This window comes from Phoenix dactylifera, unplaced genomic scaffold (assembly GCF_009389715.1).
Source record: "Phoenix dactylifera cultivar Barhee BC4 unplaced genomic scaffold, palm_55x_up_171113_PBpolish2nd_filt_p 000580F, whole genome shotgun sequence".
Taxonomy (NCBI): domain Eukaryota; kingdom Viridiplantae; phylum Streptophyta; class Magnoliopsida; order Arecales; family Arecaceae; genus Phoenix; species Phoenix dactylifera.
In genome coordinates, this window is record NW_024067981.1 from 300,059 (window position 1) to 325,044 (window position 24,986).

The following is a 24,986-nucleotide window of genomic DNA, read 5'->3' on the forward strand; positions in this document are numbered from 1 at the left end:
AAGGATTTCTCATGAGTTCATGAATTTTAAGAGAAGAAAATGCTCTGGCCCAACTATTTTATCAAAGGCAAAAGGAGTCATTTTGGTTTGTGATTTTGACCATTAGTATGGTGTAAATACTGGTCGGTACAATACATGACTTGATCTGAGGATCAGATGCAGAAACATCACAGTTCATCTTGCAGGACTCTTCAACTATAGGAATGACATCGATGATGGAAATAGTTTCTTCATCAGCCTCAAATGATGCAGCTTCCTTATTTGAGAATAGCTAGCTCCAACAGAACATGAACAAATCCTGGAACATATAATTTGAGAGCATGAGCTCTTGCTCAGGACTCAGAAGTAAAAATGCAGATCCCTTGATTCTCCGAGGAACCATGAAGAACCCATTTTTCCAAATCTTCAAACTTGTATGGACTCATGGTCTTAACAGTGCAGGGTACTTCCTCGGTACTAGAAGACTCTGACCTCAATGATTTCTCAGAAATACTACCTTCTTGAATCGAGTTACTTTGCCGAAGCTGGCATCCATGCCGATAAAAGAACGAAACGAGAAGCAGGCCATGGACCAAGAAAACCTGTTCTCGCCCCAGTTCCAACATATACCAACCTGTTATAGGGTCACCCTTCTCCATAAGGAACAATGTCTGGTTGCGGAGACTTTGAAGGAGGTGGAGGCAATATAGTATCAGCATTAGTGGGTTCATTTCTAAGAGGAACCAGAAGAGTGGCAAAAGGATATATAATCCATCCTAATTCCTACCCACAGTGGGTTTGCATCCAAGATTGATTGCTTATCGGTGTTAAACCTACCTGCAATTAAGGACACAACGTTACCCCAGATAATCACATAAGCAAATACTTATCTGGTTCCCAGTAGGGCAAGCACATCTAAGAGGGACTAGCAGCCTGAACTCAATAGTCAGCAAAAAGATGGAATACAGAATAGAAAGAAGAGGTTCCCTTCTCTGACGGTACATATTAGGCTTGTGAAACTTGGGAAGACCATGCCGGATTAGAACACATCTCTTCCATCAATATCTCAGAAAAAAAAGAAGAAGAAGAAAACCTCCATCAAGAGGAGGGAAATGCCACCATGAGGTTACTACTATGTTGGTGGCAAAATAATTGAAGTTTGATTGCTGATCTAAGGTCACTCCTAAGGAACCAATCAAGTAGAAATCACCACTCTCAAGAGAAAAGGATACTTTTTCATCAGAGTGGAGCTATAGCTTGAACCATGGCTTTAGTACTTAGTCATGGTGTTCCGACATTTCTTAGATTTATGGTCTGGCTGGTACCGCTCTTGCTGAACCAATTTCATGCTTGCCTAAACTATTTAACTGGGCATATTCTATTTCCACTACCCAAAATCTGAGCAGCAATGCAAAAATATAGATAACAAGAAATTATCTATTGGGAGGAAGACAATATTTATGTGGATACAAATAAATTTGTTTTCATTGAAGGAGGAGGTAAGTTCACAAAATTTCAAATGCCTTGATGATAATCAGATTTATTGCTGATGACTGCTAGACTCTCACCTGTTTACATATTGGATGTCAGCATTCTCTCTCAACCATTCCAGCACCTTTGCTCCCTCTAGAACATCTTGAACCTGTGTAATTTCATTGAAAATGTTACTTCATTTTAATGCTTGTAATAGCATAATTGGTATCAACAAGAGAATTTCTCTTCTTAAAGACGGGGAGAAGCAACTCAAGGTTTAGCATTACAGGCAAAATAGGTAACAAGATTCTGTTGACTATAAATGTGGCAAATCATCTGTGAAAAGTATATTGTTTGCAAGGTTCCTTTTTTATGGAGATGGAATGTGTGATTTTTCTGCATCTTCCTCTCGCAAGTCTTGATGGGCGGACGAATTTCCTTTGTTTACATTTCGGGGTGGGTGTAGTGGTCAGTCAGGCTGATACAAGTCCCTACATAGTCAGGCTGCACATAGAACTGACAGAACCTACCCATACTCAAATATTCTGTTCAGGTGGTTTAATTCTCACAATTCCTTCCTACATGTCCATTATTTATATTTCTTAGGCAAGCAGCCCAATCCCAAACCATATTTAGACATGCAGGCATTGATGTGGGGCATTTCAGAAGGCTCTAATCAAGATATGTTTTTCCCCATGATATCAACGGTTTAAACAAATGTGCATGAGACAAAGTAGATTGAAGGGTTTTTTGGTGAGTAAACCAAGACTGACAGAAGAAATAGATATATATGAATCTCGACACTGCACAATAGTATGGGATGTGTAGAGGATGAAATAATGCACGCATGCTGTTCTTGTCATGTGTAGGTCCAAAAATCCTCACTCATGCTCATAACATCAATTGAACTGAAAATATAATAAAATAAAGAAATTTCATGTGATTGTATATGGGACGGTAATAAAAAAAACCTGCTCTCTAATACGCTCTTCATCATATTCTTGGTTATGGCGTTTGAACTCCGCCACAGAGTTCTCAACCTCTTTAACAAGCTCCTCCGTTGGATACTACAAAAAATTGAGAGTTAGTATCTTAATTTTAAGTTCTAACCAGTAAGTTAAGAGAATCATTAGATTTTCAAATTCATGAGTGTAGAGCTAACTAACATGACCAATACATGACCAATAAGTAAGCCTTTACTGATTAATGTTTACCAAACTTCAACATAAATTGAGCTGTATCTGGCACACATTCCACACCAACACTTATTAACGTGTAAACAAGACCAAGCCGCTAAAAGGCCTGAGCATTACTGATATGATCTAATTTGTAGAACTTAATTCACGTATAAATGAGGGGGCAATAAATAAATGGGCAAGGAAATAACACTTGTTTTCCAACTAATGGAGCAGGATAAATAACAAAGAAAATACTCACAAGTGAATATCACAAGAATACTGAAAGCAGGAAAAGCCATAACCAATAAGCTTTGATCTGTTTAACTGCTTGGAAAAAGGAAACAAGTAGAGGCAACATGAAAAATGGCACATCCTTGATAGGTTTCTACATTCACTTAAAATCCGATCAATCTGGCAGTATCTTGACATGGTTATGTAGCAATACACCAGCACCCATTAGTTACATAAAGGTGCCATGTGCATTGCCTTCACCATAATATTTTGGAAACCAAGTTATTCAGAAGGCTAGATTTGAAAAATATTAAACCCACTAAAGATAATTATGAAAATTTGAAAATTCTGAATTAACAGCTATACTCCAATTTACAAACCAAGGAGTAGAAATTCATTAACACTTTAGATGAAAGATTATATACATAATTTATTGGTGGCATGTTCTCAGAACTTTCTTTATAATATTTCTTGCTGATTTTCAGTTGAAATAATCAGGCTCGGATCACCCACAGCAAATTGTCCATTTAGACCCAATTTCGATGACTAAAGCCCCCATTCATGCAGTAACTATATGGGCAAGGGTTCTTGTAAAGAGGCAAAGTATGGAGTTAGGAGAGGATATTCCCATCGATCCTAGTCCTGATAATTTTAAGATGGTCAACATCACCTTGAATATGGAATTTGTTATGCAGGAAAAGTCAGGACTAGGAGAATTGTCAAGGCACTCCAATTTTTCTCCCACTCCTTCACTTCTTTAATTGGAAAGTCTCGCATATGCCAATAGGTTAGGCTGACCCAAAAAAATTCTAGAACTGGCTGGTTGGATCGAAAAAATCAAAACCTGATTTCTTATGGGCTACACCTCAGTAATCTTGAAGCTCAACAAATACCGAAGAAATTTCAACTTTTACATTATTTCGATCTACCATGAATATTGAAGAAATGAATTTCAAGTTTTACCTTAGCACCATCTCCTCATACAAAGAGCTCCATTTGGATGTGGTTTTGACTCAATTAAAGGCAATGCATGATGATCTTAGGCAATCTCCTCGCCTATAGTGATAACTAGACTCTCAAGTAGCAGCTCTCTTGAAGTCTTCCAGTTAATGGGAGGTATACTCACATGTTGACATGCTCGCATTCTTAATTTACTGTTAATGATGGCCTTAGCATTATTTCCAATATCCTTTACTAAAATCCGTAACTTTGTGTAGTATATAAAAACTTCAAAATTTTCTATGAAGTTTAAGAAGGTTCTATGTCTTGAAGTAGAAAGATAGTGGGATTCACCTATTACATCTTGGAGTTTGCATCAGTGTGCAAGGACATTCTTAACTTTGACCGCATGACTTTATTCTCAAATCTGCACCGTCAAGTGATGATTGGAGAAAAGCTAAGTACATGTGTAAGTTCCTTAGAGGTATTCTTCTGATGCTACAAATGTTGTTTTTATAGAACAAGATATACTATGCTAAACCTTTATTTTGATATAATATGAATGATCTAAAAACAATTTAGGCTGGAATCTAATAATGTTGTTGAGACAATGCAAAAAATGATTTAAAATGCAAGAAAACTTTGATAAATATCCAAAAGATCATGATCAGTTATTGGCAGTTGCAGAAGGTCTTTGAATTCGATTTGAAATGTCTCTTTCTCTTGTTGAATTTTGTTCTTCCAGAAATCTGTTACAGATCCACATTGCAGTCGTTGCACCTAAAAACTACCGAAGCTTTAATTTGAACTCTCTGTAAAAAATAATAAAAAACAACAAAGGGCAGTAAATGACAGAAAAAATTGGCATCCTCGTGAATCACTGGGACACCAACTGGTTCCAAATGTACGGATGGTACCATCTCAATACAGTCCCGACATGGTCCCTGACCGAGATGTTCCAGGACCAAAATTTGAAACCTGTATATTAAGTGTAATGTGTTTTTATGCACTATAAACCATCATAGCTCTTAGCTAGGATTATTGCACTTCCAATTGAGTACAGGAACAATTGATCCACCACATCATATCCTCTGACTAGTAAATATCCAAAAGGTTGGTAGAATATCTACCTGCAAATTTTCACCCTTGAAAATCTCACCAACAGCTAACATCTGTTTTATCATGTGTGTAATACTCTCCCTCTCATATTCAAGGTATTCATTTACTGCCTTTTCACTTGAAAGAGATGCTACTTGGTGTTCATTTAGTTTCCTCCCTGCCTGTTCACATGAAGGCATGAAAATATCAGAAAGAAAATTAATAATACATACATGCATATATACATAGATTTCAGCCTTTTACCTGTAGCTGCAAAAGTTTAGCTCCATATAGCTGTCTACCTTGTTCCTCAAACAAGGACTGAGGAATATCAACTTCAACAATCTGAAAATATCAAGTAAATACATAAATACTACACAATAAATATGCCAAACAAATATTGGCTGTAGGGAGAAAGGCATGTAAAGTAGGAAATATTGTCAGTATGATTAAGAGCTCCATGCAGAACAATGACAAGAATGTGATGCATAACTGTGAACCTGAAATGGTTTTCAGTTAACAACAAATATTATTTTAAATATCTTTGAAGACAAATGGAAACCAAGGCCAATTTCTTGAACTAGCACATCACCTTACTCAATTGGTCTAATATTGCATTATCCGTTGCTTGTTCTAGGGCAGTTTGCTCCATTTCCCTACATCTCTGCAATATTTTTTCTCGAACCTGGGCAATGTAGCCAGCAAAAAATTATCAACAAATTTGGATTAAAATATTATACAAGAGATGATTGGTTTCTGTATGCACAGATTATTTCATGGTGAAGAAATTTTGTCCATTGCTAAAATAAGCTAACAATAGGTAAAGAGAGAACCTGACTTAAGGTATTGCATCCTGGAAGAAGCTTTTCAGCAAGAGAGTCATCCAGTTCTGGTAAATCTCTGTAGAAGAGTTCTTTACATTCAACCTAAAAAAGCTTGAGTTACAAAACCATCATGTACTGATTTTAAACAGAAAACAGCAACTGTTGTGAAGTCAGGTTGAAGTAGAGTTTTGGAAATTACAGATGAGAGCCATGATGGGTTATTCATAAAAGCACTTCAACTTAATCTTGCATATGGATAAATAGTCAATACTTTGCAATAGGATGATCTTAATAAGTTGGAATTCTTGGTAGGAAAACAAGAATCCGGCCACAAAAGTAACAATGGTTCTGATTAGCTCACTGATCAAAAACATATATTCGGCTAATAGAAGCAACCATCGGGAAAAACTACCCATATATTTATGGTCTTCCAGAATATGATAGCATAAAATGGCAAAACATGACAAATAACACTAGTGAGTCGCTACAGAAAGTTACTGCTCAACATGGTTGTTATCAAAATATATAGACAGAATTTGGTTCATCAGGCAACGCCTGCACCTAGCTAACTAAGAAGGCTAGTAACATTTAACTGCTAGGTTTGGAAAGTCCTGACAGGACTGGGACACAAGTCAAACACAAGATTTGCGATGTTACTAATCAATAGTCAGCAGTTGCTTAGAAATAATGAAACTCACAGTAAATTGTGCATGAACACCTCGAACATTTTCTTGTCCCCAAGATTCCGGAAACTGAAGTGGAAATGACCTTGTTTCACCTTGTTGAATTCCAATTATCGAACCAAGAAATCCAGGAAGAAGATTATCACTTTCTTCTGTGTCCAAGTGAAAATCTGGAAGGAAAACCACCAAGGACTTTTATCTTATTCTTTTTTCATGGGGATACAAAGCAAACTCATTGAGATAAACACTACCAGAGAACTTAAAGCATATCACAGACGTGTTGGTAGCACTCTGATAATATCATTATCTGTTTCAAGAAAAATAAATATGAACCCACAAGAAATTTATAGGTTATTGGTGATAATTCATACAGTAATCTTCAGATTTTTTTCCATAAAGAGAAAACTTGCTTTTTCAAAAATGCAGTGAGTCTAAATTGTCATTCCACATCAGCAGGTGGTACTATTTCTTGGTGACAGCCCATGTTGGCTGGCACCCGATGTACCATGACCAGTATTGTCCGCAGGCACGAATTGGGAAGCCACCTATTAAATCTTTGTTTAACACTTTTAATTAAAAATACTTCATGACCGCCTTTTTCTTTTTCTTTTTCTTTTTTTTTGGGAACAACTCCTGTTCTTAGGGTGGCAAAAAAAACCGACGGCTCAATCTCGGGTAGGATTGACTTGAAATAGGCTCAATTCCGGCTTGGTTTGAAACTAAACAACTGAGCTTGAGCCAGCAATTTAGGCTCGAAAATAATTTTGACCCAAGCCAAAAAAACACCCAGCTAATTCAAGCTTGGCTTGGTAAGGCTCGATTTTCTTAGGGCAGCATAGTATTTTTAGTTATTTTCTACACTTTTTCTTTATAATCAAGACTTTGATTGGCATATGTTTTGACGTTTTAATCCATTAAATGTTAGTTCGGATTAATCAAGCTCGAAATCAAGCCTGAATTGAGCTTGGTTTAAGCTTGAATTAATTTTCTGTCTTGATTAAGGGTTTCCAAGCTGCTGGTTTAGGTTCACATTCAGCTCGTTCTAAAGTAGGCTCGAACTGAGCTTAAATTGTAGTAAACAAACATAGCTTGAACAAGTATTTCATGCTCGCAATTAATTTTTAGCCAAGCTTGATCAGGCCCAAGCTCATTGAACCTCGGCTCGTTTAGACCCCTTGCTATGCTGGCACAAAAAGGCATTATGTTGTACATGCCATGCCAGCCATGGGCCATCATGCCCTGTTCTACAATCTCCAAAAACATTCTGTTATATTTCTAAATACATCATAAGTCAGACTGCATTCAGCAAAAATCACATCAAATCAAGGAAAAATCAAAGCATTCAACATGCTTGATGCAATTTAGAGTCGGTTTCTGGGATTCAAATCCACAAAATTTTGATTCTCTAGATTCATTGATTAAGCATTATAAATCCATGTTTCTCTCCCCTTTATAAAAGGTGAGATCCTTTTCTGACCATAAGGATCCGACCTGTGTGCTTTCTACTTTAATATGCCAGAATCATTCTCAACAAATCCATATCAAGTGATCCAATTTTTTTCAACTGGTTTGAGTGAAGGTCAAAGATCTTGAGTGACCGATCTGGTAGAAACAACTCAAAAGACAAAGAAGTATTGTTAATTTCTTCATGCTCATTACAAGTTCAAAGTACCATAAGTATAATAAGAATAACCCAAGAGTTAAGTGGATTGAGACTTTTTTTTAAGAGACTGTTTTTTCAAAATACTGACAAACTAAAAAGAATATGATCAAACTTTTTCAAAAAAGTTTTAATGTCATCCATCAGATGAACTATTAACATTTACGAAAAACTATCTTGGCATTTTAAAACTTATAAATATTTTATAGAAATAATCAAAATAAATAGAAGAAATATTATTAGAATAAACCATAGTTGACTCAATTCATTGACTATGTTCCTTGCCTCTGATGTTTGTGTCAATCAGCACATGATGTATGATGCTCCTTACTGATTACCCTACTATCTCTCTCTCTCTTTTTTTTTTTTTTTGTGTGTGTGTTGGGGGGGGGGGGGGGGGGGTGTTGAGCTTCATTTTCTTTTGCATATGCATTGCTAATTTTCAGTTTTTTAAAGCAAATGGACCGAACAAGGTTTTAAAAACTGATACTAGAGGGCATATCGGCTTTAGAAAAACCACTACAGTACCGGTTTTCACAGTACTGCTTGTACTGTCATGTTCCAGCAGTTTTTAAAAACTTGAGCTGGAGCAATAACATGTTTGGAAAGCCCCTCAATTATAAAAAAAATACTTTTAAAGTAGTTGGTCACATTTAATCTCTTATCTGCATCTACTTCTTTTTTTATGTTGAGGATTCAAACAAGACTATGAAGACAAGAGATTAAGGCTATTAACAAAGCAGGACAGGAACTAATAGAAGGAATATTGAAAGAGAATAGAACCAAGATCATGAGTCAAAATAGTAAATGGAAGATGCCCTAAAATAGAAGAAAATGCAGGATGTTAAGATTTAAGATTTCTTGCAGAGAAGGGATATTATTTAAGGAAAAAAAAACTAAGAATGTTGGAGAAAGAGGTCATTAGGATCTAGGCTTTGAGGTCGTTAACGGCTGATAAAGGAGATGAAAAAAAAAATACATAGGAAATAATCCTTCACAAGAAAGTCAGCATCACAGTTAGTGTAGCAGGAGAAATCATGTGGAGCAACTTAAATTGTACATACACAAAAAATGGTTCCTATGGAAAATAGATGATTTTATAATAGTATGAATGCAATCAGAACAGTAGAGAAAACAAATGGGCTATCCACTTGAGAAATTTTACAAGAAGATTAATTTCACTTGTCATACAACTCTTGATGAGCAAACTATTCACCACTTTCAGCCAAAACAAACCTCACTAAAGGAAAATAATGATAATTTGCAATTGTTTACTTAATTTTTTAAAAGATTAACCTAGGCAGCATAACTGTAACATTCTGCATGCACACATGTATGCACATAAGTGCTCACATATGAACACCAACGGAGAGGAAAAGATAGAAGACAATTTGGTAAGACGACTAAATTATCAGGAAGAGTAGATGACTCAACAAGGAAATATTGGTGAATGGTGATGGTAAAAGGACTAGTAACAAGGAAAGCCTTTCAATCATGTTAAGCATCACTGGGATGCATGATACCAAGGATCGGGGATCTAATAACATGACAACATAAATAATAAATAATAAATAAATAAAGGAAAGGCAAAATAAGAAGAGAATTAAGAATTTTCTTCAGAAAAAGAAAGAGAATTAAGATAAATATTGCATAAGTTTTCTACATATTCAAGATGCATTACCACAAGTTATGGCGCTTCATAATGAATACTGGGACATTTCTTGCAAATTTGCTTTGTCATGCGCATAAATCTACTCAACTAATCTTTTGCATTAAGAAGTACTACATTATGACAATCACTAACAACACCACATGCTCTAACTATAGAACAAAACGCACAATCAGCATAAACAACATCAGATAATTTAGTGAAGCAATTTATTTTGTGAACATAATATGGAATTTATTGATGGCAACAGAACAAGGTACAGTACCAGAGGCAGAGAAAGAGTTAGAAATTAGAAAGTAAAATGCAAAAATCATGACAAATGAGATGTTTGAATTTAAAAAGGACAAACCTTTTCTCTCCGCAGATGGAATTTTTTCACCTTTAGATTCATCTCTTTTCAGAGTTGTTGCAAATATATCAAGGACAACAAGATCGCCAATCTAAGAAGTTCAAAGCTTGCTTTAGAAGTAAGAGAATAATGTTTAGATGCAAGATAGCTCAATGTTCAAAATCATTTAGGTTACTGTCCACAAAAGATATTAATTTTGCACATAATATATTATTAATTCTATCAGGATTTTGTATAAACTATATATCCGCTAACAACTTGAAATAGAATGAAAGCTGGTCCATTCAATTTTAGTAAGAAAGCATGACAAGATCAAGAGTGACCAATTCAGTAAAGCTAAGAATATAATGGAAACAGAACATAGTAAAGATATATCTCAAGAAAATTCTTCAGATTCATAAAACATCAATAATTGCTGAGATGACTGAACAAACTTCATGGCAGTAGAATGGAGTAAAATGTTGTCAGCACAGTTGATATGACATGATATTATTGTGCCTTGCCTTGCAGCACATGGCATTGGTACAATACCAGTTGCATTCTTGTATGTACAATGTCTTCATGCCAGTACCAGGCCGGAATGATACTGGCATGCAATACCTTGACTTTCAGGTAGTAGGGCTGTTAATAGGCTGGCCCATGGGCCTGGCTTTATATTATTTTGGGGCCAGTCATTGTGCTAAGCCATTTAAGCTTTGAATTTGCTCAGACCTGGGCCATTCATTGACAACCCTGACTGGAGGAAAACTTAGAAGAATAAGTCAAAGAGATCAGGAGAACATATGCACAGCAAATTTAGCAGAAAATAAATGAAAATGAAGGTAATTCCAGAATTAGTGGTCAAGAAATGCAAGATAGAAATTTCCATTTATGATCTTCACTTAACATAAACAGAAAGGAAGAAAAGATGACACGTCCATTATGATTAGTGCACAGATGAAGTGGAAACATGCTAACAGTGCTAGGAGCATTTGCATGACAATGAAACCAGGGGAAACTTATGACATGAGAATAAAAGGTCAAGGAAAATAAGATCAACATTTTAGAGATGAAGATGGTGTCGACAGTGTTCTCGATAACTTATTGTGTTACAGTGATCCATGGTCAAATCCAGATAACACCCAAGTAGGCCTGGTTAGGAAAGGAGCTCAAAAGGCATAAGACTTTGAGAATTTATGAGGAGAAGGAACCTAGAAGTAAGAAAAATTGGAAAGCTTGCATTCACAAAGACATTATTCAAAGAAAGATTTATAAAGTCAAGCCCATATAGGGAAGCCTTGTTGGTCTAGCTAAGGTTATTAATTCTAGCCTGTTAATGACAATTGACATTTTTCACGTATTGATACAAGGCATAAAACCATCAAAAATAACACTACCAAAGTACAAATCATGTGTCCGATAAAGCTTCTTATGAGCCATCAAAAACACCATCCTGTAAATGACTATCTTCAAATGCAAATTACCATAACTAGGTAAAAGTAATCCCTTTTTTTTTAACTTTCAGAAAAGGTATCAGGTTGACGAAGGTCCTCACCACTATCTACAAGTGCATATATTACAAAATAAAAAAGGGTCTGAAAGTTAACTTCTTATAATATGAAACTGAACAGCAAGATGTGAGATAAAAAAATTTGATATTAAACATCCCATTGAACACAATAATGGGAAGCATATGATGAGTGTAGTAATATTCAACTTGATCCTCAACTCAGCAGCTACTAAAGAATGAAAATGAGTTTCACACAATTGCCTTATTATGAATAGCAGGGGCAGCTTCTTATGAAGTAACTTTCTAAATATGGTCACAACAATTCAATTCAGATTAAACAATAACTAAAGGGAGAGCTCATACTTGGTGCATTTAAATCAAGAATTACCTGCAAGCCTCTATCAGTTACAATTCTCAACGATCCTAGAGCCTTGTGACGGCGTCTTAGCTCTATTTCAGAAGCAATTTGAGCATTAATGATATCGTCTATCTCAACAATAATCTTCATATTTTTGTATTTATTCTCTGATAACCATTTGATCTCAGGAGCCACATCGACCACAACATCATATCTGAGAGATAAAAGGAATCCATTAAAGAATACTTATCTAGGAACATAGGCAGCTAAGTCTGTAACAGCTCTTCATGACACAAAACAGAACTAGCAGATATCAATTAATCACTTGTGATTTACTTTATAATGGACATATATACTCTAACATTAAACTCAAAGTCCAGAGAGTCACTCACAAGGCTCCATGTCATGTGGCTGTTCAACTCCAAAATGTTAAAACCCCATAAAATTAATACACCCTACTTACTCCAGCTGATAATTTGAGGAAAATATGAAAATGAATTGCACCTCTGAAACTGGTTGTGCATTTAACAAAATATATAAATAATAAAATCAGAATGGAGGATCACAGCCATCCATAGTACAAATAAGAGGGACTCATGAAACACATTTGAGTATTTGGGTATGTGGATCAGATGTCTGTGAAACTCTCTTTTCACTTTATGTATTATCAATGTATAAAATTATATTCAATTTGCAACAAAAAGGATGCAGATACAACATTGTTTGGCATAAGTTGAATCTTTGTGCAGATCTCTCTAGGACTTCTAATGCAATATGAAACATTGATTTGAAATAACAGACCCTGAGCACACATAACCAAAGTTAAAAAAAAAAAAGAACAAAATCCCCGTGTCAACTAAAATTCTTGGTCCGTCCACCTCGCTTCCCTTGATTTCCATGATGCTGTTTGTTTTCAACATAAACATAGCTATGACCAACAAGATTAATCCCGTCTAAGGTTAGCAACATGCTTTGGAATCTTCATCATTCATCCCTTTCAACTAACAAACCATCTTTGACTGCAAGTCCCTGAAAAATATTTCTTTCCTTATCTTATGATAAATGTGAAATGAAACTGAAATAATCAACACAAGAATTGGGGCTTGCCCCAATGGTCATACCATGGTCGGAGGAACCGGTACTGGACCCATACCGGTTTTCCAACGGGACAGCTCGGTACAGGCCCACGCCGTACTGTGCCGGGCCCGTATCGACATAGCGGAACAAACGGGGGAGAGGAAGAACGAGAGAGGAAAAAAGAGAGAGCGGGGAGGCAGGGAGGGACGCCGGGCTCCACTGGCCCTCCGCCGACGTCCTCTCCCTCTCCCTCCCTCCCCCGCTTGCTCTCTCTTTTCTTCTTCTAATCCGGCTCCGAGAACGCATTACGTTTTCGGAGCCGGAACCATACCGGTGAGCCACCGGTATAGTTCGAAACGGGTGGAACCGCCCGGTTCCGCCGACGTTGGGTCACACCCCTTTGCTTAACAACCAAAGGATCTGCATCATTGTAGTGTGGGTGCTTAACAACCAAAATCTCTCTCAAACGAGAAGGAAATCAAAACAATCAAGCTTACTTTTTTGTTAACTGATGGATGCTATCTTTGGAAACAGAGAGCTGTCATGTAAAATTTCCAGCATACTTAGCGCATACTTTGCAAAGAAATATAAAAATAAAATGTAGAATACATAATCAAGTACCAAACAGAATTTTTTTTTTGCTTGTAACAGAAGCAACAGAAGATAATTTATCAGAATTATGTATGGCGAAACAAAGACAATGGCACAGTCTTGTTTCCCTTACAAGGTTAGAAGGATGTAAAAGGAATGACATGGTCAGAACAAAAGAATGGAAACATCACAGACATATCAAATAGGTTCAGAATGATGAAACAATAAAAATATCAAGAAGTTTCACCAACCTTAGAACATCTTGGAGAGAGAAAGTGTCATACATCTCTGAGAACTTAGTTGCAATGCGAACAGAATCTTTTAAGGCCCTTCCCTCTACCTAAATTAATACAATATTTTAGTTAAATAGTAATAAATCACAGCAAGAGCAGGAATATAAGATCAGTGTCTGAAACTGACCGCTCTACTAGAATATCAACACAGCAAAAGTTTCATTCCATTTAACCCTCCAAGAGAACATAAGATAGAAAGTCTATTATGAACATATAAATAGAAACTAGCATGTACATGAAAAAGCCCGCTATCTTAAAGATCACTAGTGAAACAAAGATGAAATCCAAAACTACAAGTAAATTTTACAGTACCAAAATTGCAATGTCCGGGCCCAATACTAATTGGGCCCAATACTTTTGAGGCCTAGTTTAAGGGTATCTGGGCCAGGTCGTTAATGGGCCGTATTGGGCTCATGGATGGCAGCCCATGGAGGGCTGCCACCTCACGCCTGAGGGCTGAAGTGATGGGGCCCCAGCTGGCCAGTAGGGGGGAAGGCCAGCTGTTGGGCCCTCATCCATGCAAAATGGGAATCCGCCACCTCTCATCTAGGTTGAAAGAACAAGCCCAGCTGGGCTGAGGGAAAGGGCAGTTGTAGGCTTCTGGAGCAAGGAGGAAGGAGAAGGTGCCACCTCTCCAAGGGTCACCTCCTAAGCGGAGTTTATTTAAACCCTCAGTTTCTTAACTTAGGATTTACTATACCCTCTTATTCCTTAGCCCTCAGGAGTACTGTACCAGAGAAGCCGAACCCTGGAGCCGAAGGTTGAAGGAGCTGAACCTCTGAAGCTCTAGAAGAGAAAGGAGGGATTTCTTAAAGGGTGTGCTGCTCGACTGCAGCCAACTCGGAGCAAGGTAAGACCTGATTTACTTAAGTAAATAGGTTTAAACAAAATAAAAAGGGAGGAAGTTCCTCTATGGAATGTTTCTCCCCTCTGTTTCAACAACGAAACAGAGGGAAGAAGAAGACTCTAGCACAGAGGAGATGGAAGAAGAGTAAACGGCCAACGGGTTCCACCCCGGGCCAGACCCACGCACAAGGATAGGCCGCGGGCCGGCCTGAGTAAGACCCAAGGCCAGCCCAGGCCCAATAACGGAACTAGGCCGAGCCCAACCAGGGCCGGCCCAGGTCCAGCAATCATCCGGGCCAAGCCCAACTAGGCTCGGCCGCAGTTGCCCTAGGGCCACCAGGCCCCGGCCGAGCCCCACCTCTTCTCCGGTGAGGAGGTGGTGGCGCCACCACAGAGGAGGAAAAGAGGAAAAAGGAGAAAGAAAAAAAAGAAAAGAAGAAGGGGAAGAAAGAAGAAAATAAATAAACAAAAATAAATATATTTTACTTACCCGGACCTTGAGGCTTTATCCTCGGATGGTGGCTCTCCTTCGCCATGACCGGAGCAGGTGAGGGAAGTCCTGAAGACTAAACCTTCCTCCGGCGTCACTACGGAGGAGGTTTAGCCCCTCCCTCTCTCGTTGCCTTCACCTCGAGGAGGTGCACCCCCTCGGTTGCAGTCGCCAGAGCGGCTGCAGGCCGAGGAAGTGTCAGCCGCCTCAGGGGAGCCCCCAGGGGCTCGGCCCTACCTCGGGGACCCTGTTCGACTCCTCTGGCATCACTTCGGAGGAGGTCCAGGGTCCCCTACCCTCTCCTTTTTGCCGCTCCAAGGTGGGAGCATCTCCCGGAGGAGACTTAAACCCCACGGTGGCACGGCAAGAGGGAGAAGAGGAGGTGGGGGGCGGAAGCAAGAGAAAGGAAGGAGGGAGAAAGAAGGGAGCAGGCCGGAGGTTTTGGCCGGAGGAAGAAGGGAGATCAAGGGGCTAGGGTTTCGGTGAAGATGAAGGAGGAAGGGAGAGAGACCGGAAGAGAGAGAGGGGAGCGGGAGACAAAGAGGCGAGAAGCCTCTGGAAAATGGGACCCTTAATGGGTTCGGCCTAACGGGTCAGATCTGAGTTCGGGTCCGAAACCCGTTAGGCCTAATAAATAGTAATTTTGGTTTAGCCAAATTGACCAAACCCGAGCCCAATCAGTTTGGGCTGAATCCAAGTGAACCCAAATCCCCAAACTTAGCTAGCTCTAATTTGGGCCAAGCACAGACCCAATTGGGTCTGAACCCAATTTAAATTAAGTCAATTCATTGGGCACTTTAAACCTGAACCCGAGCCCAATTAGTTTGGGCTAAGTCTGAGCGAACCATAATTGAATAAATCGGGCTAAATCCAAGCCCACTTGAGTCAGGTTCGAGCCCAATTGAGCTGAGTTAGTCTCAGCATACCTAATTGAGTTCAAATCAGGCCCAATTCAAGCCCAATTCAATTAATTGGAGACCAAATTGGCCACAGGCTGACTCTAACTCAAGCCCATCTTTTAATTAAAAGCCCAATTGACCTGCGTGAACCTAATTTGGTTCTAAATCGAGCCCAAGGGCTCCAAATTGGGTAAATTGGACTTGGGCCAGATCCTTAGATGAATCCAAGCCAGTGAATTCATGTTATGATAAATTTATGAAATAAATAGGGAATAATGTGACCCCTATGTTATTAATTTAAGTGATCAAGAATTTGTCACCCAAACCTAAGAAATTGGAAAGCGAATTTTTGTAAGTAACTTGTCTTAATCTTATTACATTTAAGGATCACATACATAAGTAACCTGTCTTAATCTTATTATAGATCATGTATCACATTTTATAAGATGAACAAGTATTATTCATGCAATTTAAATTGTTTAAATGAATTGTGGAAAAAGTAAGCAGCCTGCCTTAATCTTATTACATTATGGATCATGTATATATCATGTTTTATAAAGAGTTAAAATGTTATTCATGCATTTTGAATTATGCACTACATGAATTATGATGTTATAAGTGCATTAAATATAGTATTTGTGGCATAAAACCTAAGATCAGATATTAATTGCCGTTGATGTATTTTCACTCTATCTATGCGTACTATTTGTGAAAAGTACTACTTATGGACTCTCAAACGCCATCTATGGATGGCCTCCGCTAATGGGTAAGAATAACTGAGCGTATGGGACCCTGCCAGTGGGAGACGGGAGAATAACTGACTTACGATCCCTGCCGTGGGAGTTAAGTACGGCCGTAGCTATAAGTCTGAGAGTGTAAAGACCCGGCGCCGTGCATACGGTTTTACATTGTATTTTCATAACAATACTTGCTGAAACAAGCACCGATTTGTTGGCTCAGTATGAATATTTTATTATGAATTTATTTGATGCACATGTTAGCTTCTCAAACTCTGCCTAAACATGTTTAGCATTATGATTGATCCGGTAAGATTATGCAGGATTACTTACGGAGCTGTGTAGCTCTACCCGTTCATTTATGTTTTTCTTTCAGATCACCGCCAGTGATAGCATCGAAGACACTTTTCTTTTCGAATCAGGGCTTCTCTCTTTTGGGGTAAACATACATTTTGTGTACATAAAATGTTATAGAAGCTCTGTACCCTACATTACCTTATGTGATACACTGCAAATTTTTATAACTAAAAGTTTGACTAGTTTGACTACCCTGTTACCCAAGTATGAGGCTTCATGCTATTGTAGACGGTAGTCGGCAATAGCACGGCCGTGTCACGGATCCGGATCCGGATTGTGACAAAAATAATTACCAATAAGTCAGTTATTTAAAACTACGACATTTTTATTGCATTAATGAAATGGAAAATAATTTTGGTTCTATTACATAAGTCATGTGCTAAAGCAAATGTTACATACCGAAGACATGGCTTGTGGAAGAGTTTTCTTTAGAATTGCTTCAATAGCAGCCTGTTGTATATTTTGTCTACCAATGTAGTTAACAAGTATGTTTTCTGGGATTTTCTTCCCCGGGCGAAATCCAGGAACCTGAGCATAAATTTAAAAATCTGGCATGATTTACATTATAATGTTCATTCTTTTTATAAAAAAAAAAAAAGCATACATAGCCACTATCCTTATACATGATGCATGATCCCAAACATAAAACCTCTTTATAATTCAAAGGGAAGACAAAGCAAGAAAATAAGACTTATGGAGGATAATTAAAAGATGAATTGCTGGACACAAACTGCTAGTCTTGTTTCAAGTACATTAACACAAGTGATTTTCCTGGAAAACTGATTAAAAACGATCGACAGTTAAAGATAAAGGCCAGAAGTCATGCCCCTGTTAGTTGGAATGCTTGATTTGAAGGACAAAAAAGAGGATAGCAGAGCAAAGGAATTCTAAGACGAGTAAGTGGTCAGAAGGTATCTGAGACTGTCTTGCCTTATGGGAGATATATTTATGGGTGCATAAACATAAAAGCAAGACTCAGAAAATTGAGACATCACAAGGATAAAGACACAAAACCCAATTTCTGGTGTGAATTGGGAAAGTAAGATCTATGAAGAGGGAAGGAACTGATCCTTTAGAGATGATATATTTCATATCAACATCATATAAAGCTTGGTAAAGGTGAACTTGTTATTTGAATAAATAACATGTTTCTTGATTCTTTTATATTATCTATTTTCCTGTTACTTTAGTATAGTAAACAGGTTCACATTATAATCAAGTAATCGACCTAACTGTTAGAGCATTAATAGATAGTCTATAAGAAAATTTCCAACAGGAAGCAAGTACACCATTAAAATTTTTATAACAAGTTGCTTCAGGAAATGTGCATGCAATGTCCGATATTATATCATCAAATGAAATTTTTATATAAATAAAAAATACCTTTGACCGTTTGGCAAACTCATCTAACACTTTTCTGTAACATTCCTGGCATACAGCAGGAGGGACTTCTACACTTAATCTAACCTGCAGAGAATACCAGTCAATCAGGAAAGGATTACCATAAAACAACAAAATGAAAACACAATTAAACCATAACTATCTTCAAGATAGAACTGGATGTAGAATGAACTGGATATATCAGAAAAGATCCATTGTAATATTTGCCAAAAAAATTAAAGCACCATATGACCATAACCAACAACCATTAACCTATCTATATGGGACCAGATTTATCAATCCTCTCTTCGCGTTTTGTTACGATAAAGAGATTACACAATTTATGAATGCAACATTTTATCAAAAATACTCGAGTATAAAATGACCTCCATTGACAGATTATTGGTGATAGAATGGCAGCCCAGAGATCAAGCGGTAAACTACAGATGCAATCTTCCGTTTGAGTAACAATTTGCTTTGGAACTGTGGAACCGATATTATATTGTTAAGAGCAACTTCCAGCTTCCAGCTGATCTTACACTTTTACATAGGAAAGCAGAAACTGCCTGACACTTGATCATTAGGCATTCAAACTTGATGTAACAAAGAGTTCATACTTCATACTACAAGAGAATACCCGATTAAACACAAAGAAACTGCTGGTTGTTTTGTTGCCTACCCATTACAACTGTCATCCAAGGCACATCACATTATAGTAGGAACAAAAAGGAATTTCTTGCATAGTATTGCAGGCACCCAGCTAAGCATTGGTTAGACACGCTTCCAGGTAACCTTACCTCCTTGAAGACTGAATGCCATCACTCAAGAGAGTTTATTCCTTAGAACATTAAGGAGATCATCCTATGCAACACTCATAACCTGCTGAAAATCTTGACTTGCATAGCTGAAACTCCTAGATACTAATCAAACATACATCTACCAAAACAAGACGACCTTATATGCATCTCAAACTTGAAAAGTATTACAAGTTGGGCATTTTAAAGAAATATATGTGGACTTCCAACTTGTAAAGTAAACCCAAAAGAAACATCAGAAAGAACAAAATTCTTGGTGCCTTATCAACCACATTGCAGAAGAAAGAGAACGCTACACATTAACTCCTTGAGAATGTCTTGTACTGAACGATACACAAAAAATCAAGTCTTTTGCAGAACGGTGTAGAGCATTTTGTCATGCTAGAGGAGTCATAGCTCACAAACTACAGTCTCACAAATATCCATGTACATACATACACACGCACACATATACATACATATACATATACATACACACACATGTATGTGTGTGTGTGTGTATATATATATATATTGTTGCTGGAAATTGGACTCGGGGGTGTCCACTGGGTAAGAAGGGAGGAGCTCCGTCGTCTGGCAGTGGGTGGCGATCCGTCAGCGGGCGGCGTCCTCCGGGGGACCTGCAAAAAAGCCGGTGGCCGGAGTTTCCGGCGCCGGCCCTACGATGTCTAAGTCAGAGGGGGGAAGGATGTATGGAGGAAAATATGTCCAGAGTTTCAGCATCCAGCCCCCTCTAAGGTAGGAGGATTCTCCTTTTATAGAGGGGCGCTGGGTTACCTGTGATGTGATGGGGCGAGGTTGCCGTACAACCGAGCACGTCGCATGAATTGATGCACGATCATGCGAATTCATGCCTTGCCGTAGGGGATGAGGTCAGAATCAGGGAGTTGTCACGGCTGACTGGATGCAGCCGAACTGATTTGCCGTGGAGGACTAGAGATCCGTAGGTAACAGAGACCATGCACATTAATTGTTGAGTAAGCTGGAGGTTTGCAGAGACCATGCGCATTAATCGTTGAGTAAGCCGTAGGTCTGCAGAGGCCATGTGCATTAATTGTTAAGTAAGCCGGAGGTCTGCAGAGGCCATGCGCATTAATTGTTGAGTAAGCCGCTCAAGGCGTGGTCCCAAATCGGGCCGTAGGAGGATGTGACCGCAGCGGGCAGTCGGCGAGATCCGGCTTCCGGGATCAGATGCCTTCCGAGATCGGGATCGGGCGCTTTCCAAGTCGGGCGTCCTCCAGGTCGGGCGCCCTCCAGGTCGGGCGCCCTCCAGATCGAGCGCCTTCTAGGTCGGGCACCTCCGACTATGTGCTGGTGGCCTGCTCACGTACTTTGGGGCGGTTTATTTTCCTCCAACACTACCCCCGACTTCCGAGTTCGAGCTGTTCGCGAGCTCGGACGTAGGAAGTAGTTGCTTTTATTGCAGTGGTGGGGGCCAGGGAGACTTAAATCGTGTCGGCGCTCCGCGCGCTTCGTGGTGCTTTTAATGAGAGGAGAGGGGCGACACCCTTTCGTCCTTCGAGGCCGCCTCGTGTAGTGGGCTCATGATGGGGCTCCGGGATCCGACGGAACACCGCCTCGATTTCGTATTCGAGGCGCCAGCCCGGAATGAATGTGCTGCTTCAGCTTTCGGGGCCGGCACGTGGCGCAATCTGGGCGAAAGGCGGGATCCAGCCCTGCTGATCTGGGCCGTTGGGAGGGTCTATATAAACTCCTTAACCTGGCCCTAAAAAAGGTCTTGCTTGGCTGCTTTCCTCTTTTCTGTCGCTTCTCTTCTCCTGTTTTCCTTTCCCAGTCGTGACAGAGCTTTTCCGGTGGCGCCCCAGGGCGATTTCCGATGAAAGAAGATATCGAGCTCGGCTTCAGTCCAGAGAACCAAAGCCGAGCGGTTCCTCGAAGGGTAGCTGGGAAGGCCTTGCAGAGCACAGCCTCCGAGGATCCTTGCAATGCCATGAGGGCTCGGTAGCTCTCCAAGTGGTCGAGGGGGTCGGCAGTTCCGTTGTAGGGCTCCACCTGGAGCATTTTGAACCTCGGTGGGACCGGCTTACCCTCGATCTGGCAAGAAAAGAGGAACTTGGTGGTAAACTCAAAGTCACCCTCGCGCCTTGCCTTCCTGTTATGAAGCGCTTCAATCTGGCGCTCCAAGTTCTCGACCTTCCTGTCGAGCTCCCCAACCTGGGGGATTGTCACAGTAGCCCGCTCCGGTTCGTGGTGGTCCGGGGCTGACTCAGCCTCCGAAGGCTGCGGCCTTCTGTCCAGGCTTCTCCTCGGCAGTTCTCTTTGGGGAGACGCTCGTTCTTCATTATTAGCCTTGGAGGAGCCATGAAGATTTTGGCCCTGGGAGATCGGTCCATTTGGAGGAAGCACCGGTTGGGCCAGGGCCTGTGGAGGTAGCATAGGTGAGGCTTCCTCACGCCACAAGCCTTGGACGGCGGTGGCCAAAGCCTGGACCTGCTGCACCAGGATGTTGAACTGTTCCGGCTGAACTTGGGGAACCGGGTCGGCCGGAGGCGGCGAGTTTTGGACGGAGTGTCCAGAACTTGGTGGAAGACGTCGGAAAGCATTGGAGGCTCCTTTACTTCTCAACTTCATGGCCACGACTCGGGCCCTTCCTCTAGCGCCAATTGTTGCTGGAAATTAGACCCGAAGATGTCCACTGGGTGAGAAGAGAGGAGCTCCGTCGTCTGGCAGTGGGTGGCGATCCGTCAGCAGGCGGCGTCCTCCGGGGGACCTGCAAAAAAGCCGGTGGCCGGGGTTTCCGGCGCCGGCCCTCCGATGCCTAAGTCAGAGGGGGGAAGAATGTATGGAGGAAAATATGTCCAGAGTTTCAGCGTCCAGCCCCCTCCAAGGTAGGAGGATTCTTCTTTTATAGAGGGGCGCTGGGTTACCTGTGATGTGATGGGGCGAGGTTGCCCTACAACCAAGCACGTCGCATGAATTGATGCACGATCATGCGAATTAATGCCTTGCCGTAGAGGATGAGGTCGGAATCAGGGAGTTGTCACGGCTGACTGGATGCAGCCAAGCTGATTTGCCGTGGAGGACTGGAGATCCGTAGTTAACAGAGACCATGCATATTAATTGTTGAGTAAGCCGGAGGTCTGCAGAGACCATGCGCATTAATCGTTGAGTAAGCCGGAGGTCTGCAGAGGCCATGCGCATTAATTTTTGAGTAAGCCGGAGATTAATGCAGGATCCAGCAGGGAGAAGTTTCAAGCTACCATAGCTATCCGTAAAGGAAATTATAGAAGGCTTTCTGAAAAAAACGCGCATCTCTATGATTGCAAACGATGTCGACCATTATGATACGCGGAGTCTAGACTTGGAAGCTTGAAGCACAAGTAGTTGCTAGACGCGGCCGTGTCTGAGCCATTCTTTATGTAGCAATGCATTGTCATTTATGATCCCAAATCGGGCCGTAGGAGGATGTGACCGCAGCGGGCAGTCGGCGAGATCCGGCTTCCGGGATCGGATGCCTTCCGAGATCGGGATCGGGCGCTTTCCAGATCGGGCGTCCTCCAGGTCGGGCGTCCTCCAGGTCGGGCGCCCTCTAGGTCGGGCGCCTCCGACCATATGCTGGCGGCCTGCTCACGTGCTTTGGGGCGGTTTATTTTCTCCCAACATATATATATGTATATATGTATATATGTATATATGTATATGTATATATGTGTGTATATGTATATATGTGTGTGTGTATATGTATATATGTGTGTGTGTGTATATGTATATATGTATATATATATATATATATATATATATATATATATATATATATATATATATATATATCCTGCTTTGTCTAGTAGACATGTTTGTCTTTTCTTGCGGTACTGATCATGTGGCAGGATTCTTGTTCTGAAATTTCCGAAATTTCTTACTATCAGTTCACCATCAATATGCCTAAAAATCCATCACAAACGTCTTAAGATTACATGAATCCAACTTCCGAGTGAAATAAGTTCAGGCTGGATAGAGAATTCAAGGCATAAAAGCTACAAAACTCTAACCAATTAACACGAAAGGGCACCTCAAGGCAAGTCATAATGCAACATTAATCCGTCCACCTGTCTTAATATGACACACAATTGAATTCTAATACAAACCAATTAGCAGTGGACATTAAAATCGTTTTAAAAGAAATAGAGGACGGAAGAGAGGGAGAAACAGGAGCTAACACTGGAGCGAGGCTCTTTCGTCTCCGTGACCCGGACGTCGGCCGGAAACCGATCCTTCTCCGCGTGCTGGACCGCGACGGCGTTAGCAGAGACAACGAACGGCCTCGAATTTTGCGAGGGAGAGGAGGAGACGCGCGGGAAGGAATGGCGGGAAGAGGCGAGCTTCGGAGAGGATGCGGGCATGAGATTCTTGGACGACGGCATCTCCGTAGAAGAAGAGGAGAGAAGCGAAGGACGAGAGCGAGAGGGGAGGAGGTGAAGAGCGGAGTTAACGACGAGCTCCATTTTTTGGAAGAGGATAGAAACAAGCTGCTTGGAACTCGGGATTTTTCAGAGCGGCGAGGAGATAAAAGGGGCGTGTTGGGCTCGCGGAGAATTGTAAGACCGCGTTTGGATGGGAAATAAGCCGAGATAACCCTTATTCCTTCCTTTATCTTGCCAAATCATCTTTTACCAGCGGGGTAGTCCAATTACCTCCTTGCATCATCACGCGGGACATCTTCCTTCGATGCAAATGGGCCGAGTTAAATCGAGTCCTTAGTAACTCAACACAGCCCAGTCTCTTATTCAAGACCTAATATTGGACCGAGATCCGGCCTAAATCCACGGCTACAATTTTTAACCCAACAAATTATTTGAATCGAGTCAGATCCATGTATAACTCAGTCTAATCCAAAAAATTTGAGTCGAGACGGGTCCAGGTCGGGCCTGGTTCAGATCTAGTCCCAATCGTCTTTCTCTTTGCCGAAGTTGAGATTTCTTATTTAACCAATCTACACTTTCTCAAATTTAATCATACAAATAAACGACATGCTAGTCTTAAATGTTTGGTAGCTCTCTTATCTTGTTCATAATTTATTCATGACCCTTACGTTGCTCGTCAAGGTACACTTCTAGAATTCCAAATGGTTTTGGGCCTACTATTGTCGTTGTTCATCAATGCTGCGCAGCTCTCAAGGACTTGTATCAACTTCATAAGCAACATTTGGACCAGATTCATAGATATTACACTCGGACGATTTATCCAAGTATTGGTAAATGGTAATTGGGCCTTTCCACAAAAGTTGATAGTCTATAAATAGTGCTCAACAATACCTGATAGTCTGATATCACTCAAAGTCGAAAAATTTATGGACAGTAAAATACATTGAACGAGTACATATTTCAAAATCAAATGCATACGGTGTTTTCAATATGAGTCTAAAATCTTTTCTGAAAACAAAAAACATGGATCTAAAATAAGTGTTGAAGATGTAATTAAGGTCTAAAGTTGACAATAAATCTTTTGAAATAGAACTACATGAGTTTTCCTATTCCTTTCATCTAGTGGATTGGCTGGCCTCCACTTTAGTAGGAGCAAAGCAGCAATTTGAATTCAAAAAATCCGGTAAAC

The 24,986-nt window shown here is 40.2% G+C and overlaps 1 protein-coding gene across 2 annotated transcripts; it reads right to left on the reverse strand.

Annotated features, from left to right (window-relative positions):
• Positions 1-80: 80 nt before the first annotated feature.
• On the reverse strand, positions 81-23,982 carry LOC103713612 (trigger factor-like protein TIG, Chloroplastic). 2 transcript variants are annotated; one of them, XM_026807160.2, is made up of 14 exons: positions 23,594-23,982; positions 18,604-18,687; positions 17,620-17,748; positions 13,850-13,938; positions 11,961-12,144; positions 10,084-10,174; positions 6,421-6,575; positions 5,732-5,824; positions 5,491-5,583; positions 5,163-5,243; positions 4,931-5,080; positions 2,424-2,519; positions 1,548-1,621; positions 81-298 (listed from the first exon to the last, which is right to left on the reverse strand). In XM_026807160.2, exons 1-14 carry the CDS (start codon positions 23,876-23,878, stop codon positions 196-198), a joined length of 1,707 nt encoding a protein of 568 aa, XP_026662961.1. In that variant the 5' UTR covers positions 23,879-23,982; the 3' UTR covers positions 81-195. The 2 variants fall into 2 exon arrangements, with proteins under 2 accessions (XP_026662961.1, XP_008798830.1); XM_008800608.3 differs by lacking the exon at positions 81-298 and adding an exon at positions 306-816 and having other exon boundaries at positions 23,594-23,981.
• Between the last annotated feature and the right edge of the window lie 1,004 nt (positions 23,983-24,986).